The sequence below is a fragment of the Phoca vitulina genome, unplaced genomic scaffold (assembly GCF_004348235.1).
Source record: "Phoca vitulina isolate PV1807 unplaced genomic scaffold, GSC_HSeal_1.0 scaffold4, whole genome shotgun sequence".
NCBI classification, from domain to species: Eukaryota; Metazoa; Chordata; class Mammalia; order Carnivora; family Phocidae; genus Phoca; species Phoca vitulina.
This window is the reverse complement of record NW_022589707.1, coordinates 77,953,564-77,969,193: the sequence shown is the minus strand read 5'-3', so window position 1 is coordinate 77,969,193 and position 15,630 is coordinate 77,953,564. Positions and strand designations below refer to the sequence as shown.

General features: G+C 45.6%; 1 protein-coding gene across 5 annotated transcripts in view; it reads left to right on the top strand.

The window, feature by feature from the left end:
• NAPEPLD (N-acyl phosphatidylethanolamine phospholipase D) overlaps positions 1-14,237 on the top strand; it is a 53,614-nt gene extending 39,377 nt beyond the window's left edge. For all 5 annotated transcript variants that reach the window (XM_032402316.1, XM_032402314.1, XM_032402317.1 and 2 more), the window contains exons 3-5: positions 5,904-6,550; positions 9,388-9,502; positions 13,618-14,237. In XM_032402316.1, coding sequence (XP_032258207.1) covers positions 5,904-6,550; positions 9,388-9,502; positions 13,618-13,746 — 891 coding nt within the window. In that variant the 3' untranslated portion in view covers positions 13,747-14,237. The remainder of the gene's footprint in view (positions 1-5,903; positions 6,551-9,387; positions 9,503-13,617) is intronic.
• Positions 14,238-15,630: the final 1,393 nt, after the last annotated feature.

Sequence of the window (15,630 nt, the reverse complement as noted above, 5' to 3'; positions counted from 1 at the left end):
TAGCCCCTTGGGCCCGGGGCATTCCGGTAGTTCTCCCACCGTTTGGCTGGGGTAGTTAGGGACTGGCTCCTCTAAATTCTAGTTGTCCTTTTATTTAAAAAAAAATTTTTTTTTAAAGATACTACTTATCAGAGAGAGAGAGAGAGAGAAGCACACACAAGCCATGGGAGGGGAGCAACAGAGGGAAAGGGAGAAGCAGACTCCTCACTGAGCATGGAGCCCGATGTGGGGCTCGATCCCAGGACCCTGGCATCATGACCCGAGCCGAAGGCAGACGCTTAACTGACTGAGCCACCCAGGCGCCTCTAATTGTCCTTTTATTTATTTATTTATTTATTTTAAAGATTTTATTTATTTTTATTTGAGAGAGAGAGAATGAGAGAGAGCGAGTACATGAGAGGGGGGAGGGTCAGAGGGAGAAGCAGACTCCCTGCCGAGCAGGGAGCCCGATGCGGGACTCGATCCAGGGACTCCAGGATCATGACCTGAACCGAAGGCAGTCGCTTAACCAACTGAGCCACCCAGGCGCCCCTCTAGTTGTCCTTTTAAACCTCAGTGTTTTTTTCTGTGCCCCCATCCCTCAGTAGCATCCCTCCCCACGGCAGTTCGCATTGTCCGGGGTGAGAGTTCCCTTCATGATGGTGTCTCCTCTCTTGCTATCCTCTGTGTTGTCTGTCTTCTATTGTGCAGAAGATGTTGGGTCAGTCCTCAGTTCTTCTTTAGGAAGAAATGCTCTAAAAATAGGTGTAGATTTGGTGTGGCCCCAGAGGAGGTAAGTTTAGGGTCTTCCTACAATCACCATCTTGGACCGGAACCGAGTTTCTCTTCTCATTCTTACTGGTAGTGTGGGTATAGAATTGTTGTTTGGACACAGTTTTCTCCCAGAATTTTATTTATTTATTTGACAGAGAGACAGCAAGAGAGGGAACACAAGCAGGGGGAGTGGGAGAGGGAGAAGCAGGCTTCCTGCAGAGCAGGGAGCCTGATGTGGGGCTTGATCCCAGGACCCTCGGATCATGACCTGAGCTGAAGGCAGACACTTAACAACTGAGCCACCCAGGCGCCCCAATGTCTCAGAGTTTTAAGGGGTGGATGAAAATGTCACAATATGAAATTCTTTTTAAAAAAATAAAAGGGGCACCTGGGTGGCTCAGTTGGTTAAGTGTCCGACTCTTGATTTCAGCTCAGGTCATGGTCTCAGAGTCGGGCTCTGTGCTGGGCCTGGAGCCTGCTTAAGATTCTCTCTCCTTCTCCCTCTGCCCCTCCCTGCTCACACGCTTGCTCTCTCTCTCATTCTCTTAGAAAGTACGAGTACCCTATGATCTTAACCATGCATAGAAATAGGACTGTGACTAAAGACAGCATAATGTTAACAGTGGCTGTATTCTCTGCAGACTGATGTAATGGGTGACCACTTTTTATATCTTCCTGTATTTTGCAAATATTTTATGAAGGGTATTTTCTTTTATAATCAAGGAAATGTTTAAAAATACTAAGCCATTTTGATGGATCTGGTACTCCTAATACAGATAGGATGGCAAAAATATAAAACATTAGCATTAATAATTAATTGCATTGGAGGTGTTTTTGCACCCAATATGGAGCTCGAACTTATGGGACCTCAAGATCGAGTCGTGAGCTCCATCGACTGAGCTGGCTGGGCGCCCCTCTACATGCTTTTTCTTTTTTTTTTTTTCTTTTTTTTTTTTAAGATTTTATTTATTTGACAGAGAGAGAGAGATAGCGAGAGCAGGAACACAAGCAGGGGGAGTGGGAGAGGGAGAAGCAGGCTTCCCGCTGAGCAGGGAGCCCGATGTGGGGCTCGATCCCAGGACCCTGGGATCATGACCTGAGCCGAAGGCAGACGCGAAACGGCTGAGCCACCCAGGCGCCCCTACATGCTTTTTCAAACTCTGGTGATCAAGATCAAAAGGACAAAGTTATTTTTTCTTTTTTTGGAATTTCAGTTGTAGACTCTCTTTCTTTGAGTTTTATGGGATAGTGGTGCTAGAGACCAGATTCTTTAATAGAAATAAGGTGTTTTTTTTTTGTGATGGGCTTAGAAAAAACACAGCATGCAGAAGGAGACACGGAGGTATGATTGCTTAGTTCAGATGTCTTGTCAGTACTTGGCCTTTTTAAAAAATAGCTCTGTTGAGCTATAATTCACATACTCTACAGTTGACCTGTTTTAAACGTACAGTTCAGTGGTTTTCAGTATATTCAGAGTTGCGCAACCGTTCCCACATCTAGTACATTTTTATTAACCCCCGAAGAAACCCCACGTCCTTAGTCATCAGCCCCCGATCCCCTTGCCCTCCGGCAGCACCTGGGAATCACTAGTCTATCTTCTGTCTCTATGGACTTGCCCCCTGTGGACATTTCATATAAATAGGATCATACAATCTGTGGTCCTTGGTGACTGGCTTCTTTCTGTGCTTTAGCTGTTAATCCTTTGTTTGGAGAGCAGCGGAGTCTGCCAGAGGTGTTCTGCTACGGGTTTTGTTACCTCCCAGTAGTCTGCAGGTAATGTGAGATCGTGAACTTCAAGTGGCTTTTCAACTTCGAGCAAAAAGAAAGGGCGACCGTTTCAGGGAATTTTGTTACGGGTATTTTGATGCCCTGTTTAAACATGATGCTGCTCAAGATTTTTTTTAAATGGTTTTAATAACATAATCCAAGCTCCGCCTATTCAAAAAATATAATTTGGTGAGTTTTGCCGGATTTATATATCCATGAAATGATCACCAGCATCAGGATAAGGTATATTAGCTGCCCTCTCCAAAAGTTTCATTGTATCCTTAGTAATCCATCTCTTATTCTCCCCTATCAGATCCCTGGGGCTGTTACTTGTTTTTTGAAAAAAAAATATGTATTAAACGAGAGAATAGTTAGGAGTCAGTGGTGAGAGGCAGCGTGTGTGAAGGCTACCTGGGTGACCTTGTGTACGTGCCGTCACTGTTTGTTTTCCTCTGTAAATGGACATAGTTAATAGGAGCTACCTGCAGTTATGGGAGGTACCAGATTAAACATTATTTAATTCCCTCCCTCTCTCCGCCTTCAGTGTTGGAAAGGATACCACATAACATTCGTTACTGTTCAGTAACCCTAACTCTACCAACTTTGAGAACTGATTTGAAAAATTTACACTCATTCATCCAACAGGTTTTATTGAGCACGTGATGTGTTCGTCACTGCCCCGTGCATTGGGCACTGTGGCTGATTCCAAGTTGAGTAAGACATGAGACACATCCTGTGTACATTCAGCCAGGGTTTGGGCAGAATATCCACGGATGGTGTGTGAACAAAGTGGCGTGGAGGTTGAGTGGTTGGAGTGACTGTCCCTGTCTGTGGGGACTCCGTGTTGGCCCCATGAAGGGCACGTAGTTAGATGACGGCCTCCAAGGGATTAGAGAGAAGGCATTTTAACCTGAGAAGGGGGATCACTATTGTGCAGGGCTCTCAAGCAGCCCCCGTGTAGGTGGGACCCAGTCTGCCGGAGTTGGGTGAAACAGTGGAAGGGAAAATGACGGAGTCCACCGGCAGGCTTCCTACTGGACTGAGGAGGCGAGTCGGGTTTTGTCAATCAGTAGAGTCCGTAAAGATGTTCCAGTAAGGGACAGAGTTACACTGTAAGTGGACTGTTTTTGAGGTGGCTCTTGTGTACGGCTTGAGTTTGACAGTAAGACAGTTGAGCATCAAGGAAGACTGGAACGTGTCTGGATAGTCTTCAGGACCTTAACTAGATTAGTGACTATGAGAAAGGAAACAGGCGAAAACATCGTCGGTGCCTGAGTGGTTGTCGGGGCTGCGGTTTCTTTCCCCATCTAGAATACTTACGGAGTGCTTACAGCGTGCTGGCCGCTCCTAATACGGTCCCCACAACAGTGAAGTGTCGGTATAATGTACCCATTTTTCAGATGAGGAAATTAAGGCGTAGAGTGGCTAAGACGCATCTTTGTTGTCCTCCGCTTCTGCTGTTCCTGCTTTTCCCCCGTCATGGCCTTTCTCCCACTCACACCACCTGCGACCTCTCGGCTCTCCGCCAGCATCTCCCCACGATCCCTCTCTGGCCGCTCTCACTGCCGTCTCCTTTGTTCGGTCTCGTCGGTCACCGCAGCTGTTGTGACACTTTCCAGGTCATAGTTTGCACTCTAAAAGTGTTTTCTCTAAACCTAAATTGGGACAAGTCTCTCTCTCTTTTTAATTCATTTATTAGCATGTGTATGTGCACACAAGCGAGTGGGGGGAGGGGTAGAGGGAGAGACTCTCACGCAGACTCCCCGCTGAGTGCAGAGGCCGAGGTGGGGCTCCATCCCACGACCCTGAGATCATGACCTGAGCCGAAATCAAGAGTCGGATGCTTAACCGACTGAGCCACCCAGGCACTGCCCACCCCCCCTTTTTAAGATGCTTCCTGCCCCTGGGTGGAGGCTCTGACTGTGGCATTCAAGGCTCTGACTGTGTTCTGATCCTTTATGGATTGTCCCCTGCCCCCAAACGCCACGTTCCTGTTTGGCTCTCTGCCTTTGCTTGGGCATTTTCTCCACCTGAAATGACCTCCTTCCTTTCCTCTGCGTCATGAATTTCTCGTCCGTTCCTCAGCAGCTCACACAGGTTACTTACTGTGTCCATGATGCCTTGGGCACCTGGGCTCTTCATTCCTCCTTATTGGGCTGTAGCCTGTCTTGTATTTTCCTTGATTATCCAATACCAGACTCTTCTCAAAATTGATGTGTGGCAACTTACAAAAATAGATGTAGGAGTAAAAAATCAGACTGATGAACACAGAAGAGCACACGGACTCTTAGGGTAGAGAAGCAAAGCCAGGATTAAAGGTAGTGTAGGAACGTGTGACGTCACAAGCACAGAAGGAGCCTTACCCCCACTTCCTAGTCCAAGCACAGAGGGAAGCATAAACTGGTAAGAGTTTTCCCAGTGGCAGTCAAATGCATAAAGCCAGTTGCTCTGGAGAAGAGCTTTTCCTGTTACTGAGGCTTGAGAGAAATGTTTCTGGGGTGGGTGAGGAGGTGGGGAGGGAGGTTGGAGGTGTAGCAAGTCTTAAACACATCCCTCCAGCACGTGGACGGCCAGGTTCATGGAGCGTCTTCCTGTAAGAGACCTTGATACAGCAGTCAAGCGTAACGCCAAAGCACCATTCAGACAACAGTTTTCTACAAGCCAGGACGGTGACCCCAAAACAGAGCCGCTTCTTGTTCTCGCTTCCAAGGAGAAAATGTAGAATAACTAAAGGAATTAATACTTCTGTTTTTACATCTGTTCACCCCCCAAAGCAATCACCTTCCCACAGGCAGGGACCACGTTCCTCTGTGGCTTGCTCGGTGGCGGAAAGCCTTAAGGGTGAGGAATGGGGAGAGCCCTCTGTGCCGGGGGAGGGGGGTCGCCGGGGTATCAGCACCACGCTCCGCTTTGAGCTGTGCGTGCTCAGAAAGTCAGATTCGTATCTGAGATGCAATATCTGCCAAGAAATGGCTGTAAGTTCTCTTGACTATCCAGGGGCTGACCTGCCTCTGAGACCGTTTTCGCAGCAGATGCACCGGCCAGGTGAAGGGGCGATGGCAGACTGGCTGGGTCAGTTCTCTTCCAGCACTTACAGGAGAGAGCTTTTCAAAAGGTTCATATATTCAGCAGTGCTCCAAGGGGCCAATTCAATTTTCCCCTTGTCTCCTGCATTTGGGACTAAGAGCTTACACTGTCATGATTCTAGAGTAGGATTCAGAAAGAAGTATGCATTTTCAAGTGAAAAGCAAAAATAGCACATTTATTGAATGAGGTCAGTTCTCCCCAAATAGCCCTTTCTCTCTCTAATTTGTATCAATATATGTTCTGACATACCTCCCCCCCACCCCCAACGGCTGCTTTTCTACTCTCTCTCTGCACAGGAACTTGATAAAGAGCTCCCAGTGCTGAAGCCGTATTTTATCGATGACCCTGAGGAGGCTGGAGTGAGGGAGGCCGGCCTGAGGGTCACGTGGCTGGGACACGCCACGGTGATGGTGGAAATGGACGAGCTCATCTTCCTCACCGACCCCATCTTCAGCTCTCGCGCTTCACCGTCGCAACACGTGGGTCCAAAGCGGTTCCGTCGTGCCCCCTGCACCGTCAGCCAGCTGCCCCCGATAGACGCTGTCCTCATCAGCCACAACCACTACGACCACCTGGACTACAATTCCGTCATCGCTCTGAATGAGCGATTCGGTCAGGAGCTGAGATGGTTCGTGCCTCTGGGTCTCCTCGACTGGATGCAAAAGTGTGGCTGTGAGAACGTGATCGAGCTGGACTGGTGGGAGGAGAATTGTGTCCCCGGACACGATAAGGTCACCTTTGTCTTTACCCCTTCCCAGCACTGGTGTAAAAGGACTCTCATGGATGACAACAGGGTTCTGTGGGGCAGCTGGTCTGTCTTGGGGCCCTGGAGTCGGTTTTTTTTCGCAGGAGACACTGGCTATTGCGCGGCTTTCGAGGAGATAGGAAAAAGGTTTGGACCTTTTGACCTTGCAGCTATTCCCATCGGAGCGTATGCACCAAGGTGTGTAGACTTCCCGAGAAGGCAGCCCTGCTCTGTAATGAGTGGCCTGAACTCTAAAGGAGTTCCGAGTTTGTGATAATTTGGGGTTATCATTTGTGATTTGAATAGTGGGCTTTTGTTATGGTGGTGGTTATTGGGGGGGTGGGGCAGATTCAGTTACATTTCTTGTAAAGTATGTCAGTCCATCATATCCATTAGATAATGACTCAGAATTGAAGATTCTATCACCAGGAAAGCTGGGCCAAGGTTTAAAGAATTGCTACAACCTAGCTACAAGTTCAGGTACCATTCTGACTCGGGTTAAACCGATCAGCCCCTAAGCAGAGCTGAACTAGCTCTTGTTCTTCACGTAGAGGACACTCTCCATGACCACGTTGCGCTCCGTGTCCGGCGAGCCCCCGTCCCCAGGCCTATAGCTCTCCTGCGTCGGGCAGAGAAAAAGCAAGGAATCCTAGCAGTGCATCCCTTGCACTGGTCTCGTGTCACTCAGCGCTGAATGGCCCCGTTGTACACTCCTCACCCACAGTGGGAGCTGTTGAAAGGTCACACTGGCACTGGGGACCCACAGCCCTGCCTGTGCTTTCCTTCATATCGTCTAAGGGAAAGAGGTGATTTCAGAGAATTCAGTTCGATTTCAGCTAACGCTGGGTAACAGGTACAAGTTAAGAGAAAATAAGCACTAATAGTAAAAAAAATGTTTTCTTTCCTAAAGTACGGGCACAGATGGAGAATTGTTGGAGGATGGCATTTAATTTCAGCATTCCTACAAGCAGGAAAAACACTAACTCAAAAATGAATTGAGCAAATCTGATCATTAGTTTCCATCTGATTTTGTTATATTTGACTTTTAAAGTTCGCTAAAACCATTTCTTTTTTTTTTAAAGATTTTATTTATTTATTTGACAGAGAAAGACAGCGAGAGAAGGAATACAAGCAGGGGGAGTAGAAGAGGGAGAAGCAGGCTTCCCGCAGAGCAGGGAGCCCGATGTGGGGCTCGATCCCAGGACCCTGGGACTATGACCTGAGCCGAAGGCAGACGCTTAACGACTGAGCCACCCAGGCGCCCCACTAAAACCATTTCTTCACTGTCTTTATTAATCCTTATTTTGCCCTTTTTTTTTTCCTAGTTTCTTTAAGGGGCTAGATACTTCTACCTTATTTTTAAAAATTATTATCTATCAGTAGTCTTTGAACTTCACTTTTTCACTTAGTTCTAATGAAATCTCTCAAAAAACATCAACCTGTTTACAAATCAATTTCATACAGTATTGCTCTTCACTCAACGTATTCTTAATATATTAGAATACCTTATTTGTAATTGTGAAGATTTTTCCTGTGTCACAATATATAAAGGTCCTGTGTACGTGACGGTATAACATCCCTCGCGGCATTCCCCCTTCCTGCCTGCCTTGCAGCTGTCTTCTTCCTAAGCTGGGAGCAGGCCAGGAGCGCAGTATTTGCTCTGAGAGAATGAGACTGTGGTGGCCTCTGCTGTGTAATCCATCTCTCCGGTCGGTACTAACAGTTTTAGAAATAAGCTTATCAACAGAACTTCAGAGTACTCCATAAATGTATGATGATTACACCCAAACAGCTTTCAGTAGTATCCCTGTGGGGATCTCCTGTCACCAGATATTCTATCCAGGCTGGCTAGGAAGTTTTGTTTATTCGTGTTTTTTTCTTTCTTTTTCTTTTTTTAAGTAAGCTCTATACCCAACATGGGGCTTGAACTCATGACCCCAGGGTAAAGAGTTGCTTGCTTTTCCGACTGAGCCAACCAGGCGCCCCAGGATGTTAAATTTTTATTGTAACTTTTACGCAAAATAAAAATTTTATATTAGACATAAAGGTGGAAAAGAATATGTCCATCCCTTTGATTGGCTGTAGGAGTTTAAAAAAAAAATCAGTAGAAACACCAAAAACTATTTGCATCTTGCCCCGATTCTGAGTGTCAGGAGACAGGACAGTGCTTCTCTAATCTGCTGTTGAGTCGAACACAGTGGCTTTGTCTCTAGGCTCCCCGGGGGCCCGGCAGCTCCTAACAGTAAATAACAACCCTTTAGCTGTCGCAGATGAACTTCTCCGTGGTGCACTCTGTAAAACGCAGAAGCACCTGTGTTGAGTCCCGGTCCACGAGTCTTGGCTGCGGCCGAGCTGGGAGTAGCAGACCTGAGCTCCACACCCCAGCATCGGGTAGAGCTGGGGTCCACATGCAGGCCCCCGCCTCCTGAGCCCTGCTCTTGCGTAGGCATCGGGCAGCCTTGCACTGTTTCCACACTCTCTCCCCATAGTCCCCCTCAGGTGCCCTCCCTCTTCTTGCTAAATCCTGCACCTCACTGCTCAGTTGTATGGTGTTTAAATAAAATCCTTGAATAGCAATTGATTTTTTTTCTCCCAGTCTCTAAATATCCTACACTAATTTTTGTTTGCTTTTTGCTTTAGCAAATTAAAAAAAAAAATGGTTTCAGCAAGTTATTCAAGTTCTCTTGAATTGTGCTTTTTGGCTTCTATTCTTGACCCATTAGTTTCTTTGATTCATACCAGGATTGCAAAGTATCTACTTTTTAAAGTAAGAGTAAGACAAACCTTCAGAATAAATGCTTGTGAAACAACATCTTGCCTCGCAAAGGGGAGCTTTGCTTGAGACTTAGCTATTGTGTAGCAGTTTGTGTAAGATTTTTGCTTATTTTGTATTCCAGCAGAAAAGTGGACTCAAAACAGATGGTTTTGCCTGTCGTACTGCCGTGCAGAACCTTTAAAGGTTGATTAAATGAAGCAGTAATTAGAATTTAGTGTGTATTTCAAAGGCCAGAATTAATAAATTGCTGTTTTATCAGGTGGTTTATGAAATACCAACATGTAGACCCAGAAGAAGCTGTAAGGATTCACATTGACGTTCAGACAAAGAAATCTGTGGCAATTCACTGGGGAACTTTTGCCTTAGCAAATGAGGTGAGTTTGATTGTGGTCAACATCACTTTGGTTATGTGCTTGCCCTAAGAGGATTCCAGCATCAGCACGCCCTGCGCTATGCCCAGAGGCCGGACTGGAATCAGACCCGCCCAGCCCTCACATGCATTAAGGGGATCGATCACATTATTTAGTAAAACAGTATTTATATACAGTGGGGAAAAAAAGCCTCATTACATGCTGTGCTTTTGGCTTATTTCTGTAAACGAAGCATGCATTTATAGAACCAAACGTGTATAGTCTTGGAAAATAGAAAAAATGAACCATTATGTCCTCCCCCTCAAGGGGGCTTTTTTTCTACAGAAGATGTATGCGGGGTGTATGTAACTCTAAAACAGGTGTGGGAAGAAGTACTTCACTGTGGGACAAAGTGGTCTCACGAGTCATGGACTGTTACTGATTTGGAGGGATCAGGGAGGGAGGGCTTCCTGGAAGAGGGGACATCTGACCTTCCCTGTGAGAATGCATTTCAAGAGGAGGAAGGGGGCAGAGCATAGGATCAGAGGCAGCAAGCGAAAGGGGAATGGTGAGGACTTAGTTCAGCCAGAGTATGGCTGTGACATGGAGGGCCATGGGGGACGTGAGGCTGGACAGCTGGGAACTTTTTAGTACTATGTTATTCATCCAGTAAACAGTGATTGAGTGCTGTGTGCCAGGTGTTGGGATAAATGGTGGTTTTATTCCTAAACTGGCACAGAAGAGCTGATTTTTTTCCCGTGAGGTAGATGAATCCTAGAACTCTTATCAGCCAGGTTCTGGGATTAAGCAGAGGGATGGCAAAAAAAAAAAAAAATTTCTCCTTTCCTGGATCCGGGGCCTACCCTAAGCAAAATTTAGAAATGGATGCTTGAACTTGGCATCTTCTGCTTTGCTTTGTGTGGCCTCCTCCACATCGCAGGGCTATGCTGTGGGCACCCTGTGTTTTCAGGCTGTCCTAGGCGCTCCCTCTGCGCTGTTCCTGGCCTGCCCCCTCCCTCCAACCCCTGTCTGAATTCCCAGCCCCGAATCACGCTGGGGTGGGGGGGGCGAATGAATGAATGACCCTGGGGCCTGGGAGGACGAATGAGACAGGAGGACACGTGTGGATGTGAAGAGGAACTGGGATCCTGGCTTCCTGTGGCATAATGTACCATTAGGTGGCCATTTCTTACTGTATATATGTATCTTGTGTGTGTATTCCACATATATAGATCTAGATAACGTGTGTATGTTCCATGTACGATCTACACCGAGACTTAGATGAAGTCCTGCTATTTTATTAAACCTGTTCAAAGAGAAAAATCAAGGATGACTCCTAGATTTTCAGCTTAATTGGGAAGATGGTCATGCTCTTTACTGAGATGGGGAAGATGAGAGGATAGAAACCTCCATCTTCAAGAGTTACTGTGTTGTTCAGCCTCCCAAGAATTCTTCCTGTTATAAATCTAACCTCCACCTTTATTTCTTAATGAAACCTATAACAACTCAATAAGTCTCAGCAATTTAGAATGTGTTCACACTTCGACATTAGATGTAGAAACTGGACAACTATGAGTTTGTTAAATTATAGAGACGACAGAATTTTTGGATATTTACCCTATGAGTAAACACTTTAAAATGATTTGCATAAAAATAAGTTATAATAGGTACTTACTATAATAGAAGCAGACTGAGGATGCCCTTAACTTGGCAATACTTAAATCAGATGTTGCTATATGTACAATTTTTATCTCAGGAATTATGAATTTCCTACATGATGTATTTAAGCACTAAAACTTAAAAGCCCACTAGTTTTGGTGGAAACCAATTTCAGGCCTCACATAAGATAGGTTACCTTTTTAAAAGACTAGGGTCTTTATTTTGAATATCTCCTGTTGGAGTAGATCGTAAAACAGTGACCCTTTAAAAGGGAACTGAGGAGTTGCTGGGCTGCTTGCCCAGCTCTTAATGGAGCCAGAGTGCGGGCGCTTCCTCCGCCCCTTCACTTACCTCTAATCTGCTGTCTCGCTGGATTCATACTTGTTCTGTGGCCGTGGGGCGTTTTTACCTCTCTTGTGGGACTAAAGTGTTTGCACAATGAGACTGCTCCCAGTCACACAGAAGGCTTTCTTGCGTTCTTCTAGGGTAAACTTCTCAATGGCCGAAACAGCCAACAGTTGACCTATGAAGACACTCAGAGAGATAATGCAACATCGAAATCCACACTAAGATTAGAGCCTATTCCTAAAGTGACTGATGAGCAAAGAAACAGTTAGTGTAGGGTGATTGTGTAAGAGTGTTGTTAGCCAAGATTTGTAAGGCACCGGGGTGTGTGTGTGGGGGGTGAGACTTAACAAAGCAAGTTATTTTCGGTGGGGAAGAATTTCATCATTTTCAAATCTCTTATACTAACATAACTGCAAGGGAACTATTTTGACTTAGGCTGTTAAAGTTACACTTTATTGGGGATATTTTAGCAATTTCCTATGTGATGCAGAAGCCAGCGAGGGAAGTGAAAGGGTCTGTGTGGCTAGTACCTGTTAGCCAACCTGTATGTCTTCCACCTGGTACGTCACTGGCCGTCCCTCTGTGGTCACCACCACTAGTGCCCATCCCCCGCTCCTTAAGGAGGGCGTGCCCTCTGACCCCGTCTATGGGCCTCTTCTCTAGTGGGTCACTCCCTTAATTGGGGGTTTCTTCAGTCTTGCGGCCAGCAGCCCACCTTTCACTCCCAAGTTTCCCCCATAATCCATGTTATATATCCAGCTGCCTGCTTGGCATCTCCACTTGGATGTCCATTATGTACCAAAGACTTGAGTTCTGATCTTCCCTCAGACTTCTTTTACATCTCAGAAAATGGTTCTAGTTACTCCGGTTAAAACCTGGACTTCTCTCTCTCCTGTCCCCCATCCTGTTTTCCCCACACGCAGTCAGCTCAAACTTCAGAATATGTAAGTAATCTCACCCCCCCCCCCATGAGGCTCGAACGCACGACCCCAAGATCGAGGGTCGCACGCTCTATAACTGAGCCAGCCAGGCGCACCCCCCGAATATCTCACATTTGGACTACTTTTCGCTGCTCGGACCGTTTCCTCTCTGCCCCTTCCCGTCTGTTCTCAACACCCTCAAGGGCAGTGACCTTTATGCCTTGACCCCAGCTCCTCCCGCTCGCCTCCCGACTGCCTCCCAGGCCGGGTGCCGTCCTCTGCCAGGTCTTGGGTCAAACGCTGCCTTCTCATAGAGGATCTCTTAGCCTGTGGTATTTAAAATTAAACCTCCATCCACCACACTTGTCACCCCTCCCTTTTTCTCCCCACACCGTCCGTGTTCACCACTCTGATAACATCTTCTTAGCCATTTCTTATCCTTCCCATATGGTTCTACGAGTAGAACGTAAGCTGGCCGCTCCGGATAGGCGCCCTGAAGTCCATTGTTGCCTGACGGGTAGAGAAGACCCATTGCTGTCGATGGGATCAGAGGCGGATTTTTATTCCTTCTTGCATTTTACAGCTTCTGCATTTTACAGCTTTTCTAATTGAAGTTGAGAAAAGAAGAACCTCTGAATAAAGGGGAAAAAAACCAGGAAACAAAGGGAAATGAGGAAGTTCTAACTGTCTTAGCTCTGATTCTCTGGGTCCTCCTTATACGCTGGAGACTCCGGTGTCGATACTGGGCTGGCGGTTTGAGGGTAACAGCCTTCTCTGAGCCAGAAATCTTTTCTCCAGCGTTTGCTTACACATACACACTCTGACTTCTAACCTAAGCTCTGTGTTCTTCCAAGATCTTGGTAACATCTCATTCTGTAATACTGTCTTTGGTATTGATTCCATTTAGATTAGAATTTCATGTAGTGAAACAGTGGTCAGATTTCATGCAGTCTGGTGATGTTTAGTCTGAGTTGCCACCACATTTGACATTCATGATATTCAGAGAGGTAAGTGTGGTTTTTCTGTTGGCTTCATTAATGACTCTACGTTAGAAGCTGTGATTGACTCATTTGCTGATGCTTGAATGAAAAGGACGTTATTTTAAGTTGGTATATGTTTGTTATTTTAGTTTCAACTCTTACTTGAAATATCCCCCACATGTATGCATGGTTAATCCTTTTCCATTTCTTCCCCCGTCTGCCCCTTTGCCAGCATTACTTGGAGCCCCCAGTGAAGCTGAGTGAGGCTCTAGGAAGATATGGACTTAAGACGGAAGATTTTTTTGTCTTGAAGCATGGAGAATCCAGATACCTCAATACTGATGATGAAAACTCTGAATAAATGTGAGCACAGGAGCTGTTAGTGACAAAGGTACCCTCTAAGCTAGGGAAGACTAAGAAACTCATGAATACGAGGATTTTTTACATTTGGAAACAATTTTGACAAGTTAGTGTTTTGTTTTGCGTGATAACTTGCTACTCCGCCTACCAGGTCATACAGAGAAATGAGTTCAGAGGTGGGTCATTTACATAATGAATTGGCAAAGGGGAATTAAAATCCTGTCTCGATGGTAGAAGCATTGCAATGGAATTTTTTTTTTTTTTTCCATTTTTTAGTGGTAGAATTTGGAGGTTATGAAAACTGATTTTAAGGTCTCATTTCTGTTCTTCTGGTTAAGGGCCTCCTACAAGGTGAGTCTGTCTAGCAAGACAGATTCAGAGGCCGCACATAGAAACCTGTTTCTCACACTCACACGAGAGGACGTGAGGACACGGCCCCTCACGTGCTTACAGCAGCTCTCCTTGCTCCGTGAGGATTAGCTTATGCACCACATGTGAAGTGGTTTATTTTTTTAAGCATAGAAACATAGGAGGTTGGGCGAAGTTCCCATTTTTAAAGACTTAATTTTTTAAAAGAGGAAGAGTATTTTCTGTTTTATGTCTACAATCCCGAATCAGAAGCAGAGCTGGACAGGGGCAGGGAAGGGGGGTGGTTATGAGGACACAATGGGTGACATTTTCTATTTTTAATCTAAAAGTCAGACCTGCTAAGCACAAAGATAGCTGCCAGGAAATATTTTACAAAGATAAATGCAGATCTTAAATAATTCTCTGTATTCCATTTTCTCTCCATCTACTCATTTTCCCTCTTCATTTCTTAGCTCCAACCATGAATATATCAATAAGGTCTATAAATATTTTGTTTTACAGGATTCAGATGGCTTATATTTTTATATTAAATGACCTCTAAGCACGATTCTACTTTGACTAAGCTAGTGTGGAATACTAGCAGTTAAAAAAGAAATGATGATTTTGGGGAATTAGCTGACCTGAGTTTAGTCCTGTAAGGGCTCTGTGGTCACCTGACTGCTCTGAACCTTTCATCAGAGCCGATCGGATACATTAGAGGCCCAGCCTGTCTTCCTGCTCCCCAGTCTCGGTGAAGTAAACTTTGTTCACACAGAATAATCACAATAGGTTTTCTACACCAAATGCTGCCCTGGTGGTAATCTATCTATTTGCACATACATATATATGCATTCCACCTGTTAGCCACTTAATCTCAGTTTTAATCCCGCTTCCACCACGGATTTTCTGTGTATCCTGCCACAAGTCACCTATGCTCACTGTGCCTCAGTTTCCTCATGTGGAACAAGAGGACATTTTTGACCTACCTCCAAAAAATGTGAATAGTGATTTTTTTTTTTTTTTAAAGCACTTTGAAACTATAAGGGAGACCTCACTGCCTGATACAGATCGGTAGAGCTGAAAGCTGAGAACAGGCTCATTGGCTGCTTTTGATAGTGTCTTGTTCTTGCTGCAGATTCAAGCATATATATTTAGGACATGAACCCTGAGGACTGACAACCTTATCTCCTTTTGTAAATTCGGAGGGTAAGAGCCAAAATAAATGTCAATGATCTTTATCTTACAGCGATGCAAATCGGTCCAGGGGAAATGTGTATATAATGTATGTGAATGGATGTGATTTGGGGCACTAAAGCACAATTTCCCCATCAAATAACCTTCAGGAAAAAACCAACGGAACAGCCCTAAACCTTTTCACTCCAAAGGAACGTTGTAGCAAGCGGATGGGAATGGAGCTGGTAGGTTGATGGTGGACGAGCTTGGGGGGTTGGGGGGGCACGCGGGGCTGGTGCCCTAACGCTCACCTGTGTGGCCGCCTTCCTTGCTGTTGCGTGCCGCGTTGAGAATGCACCTCTTC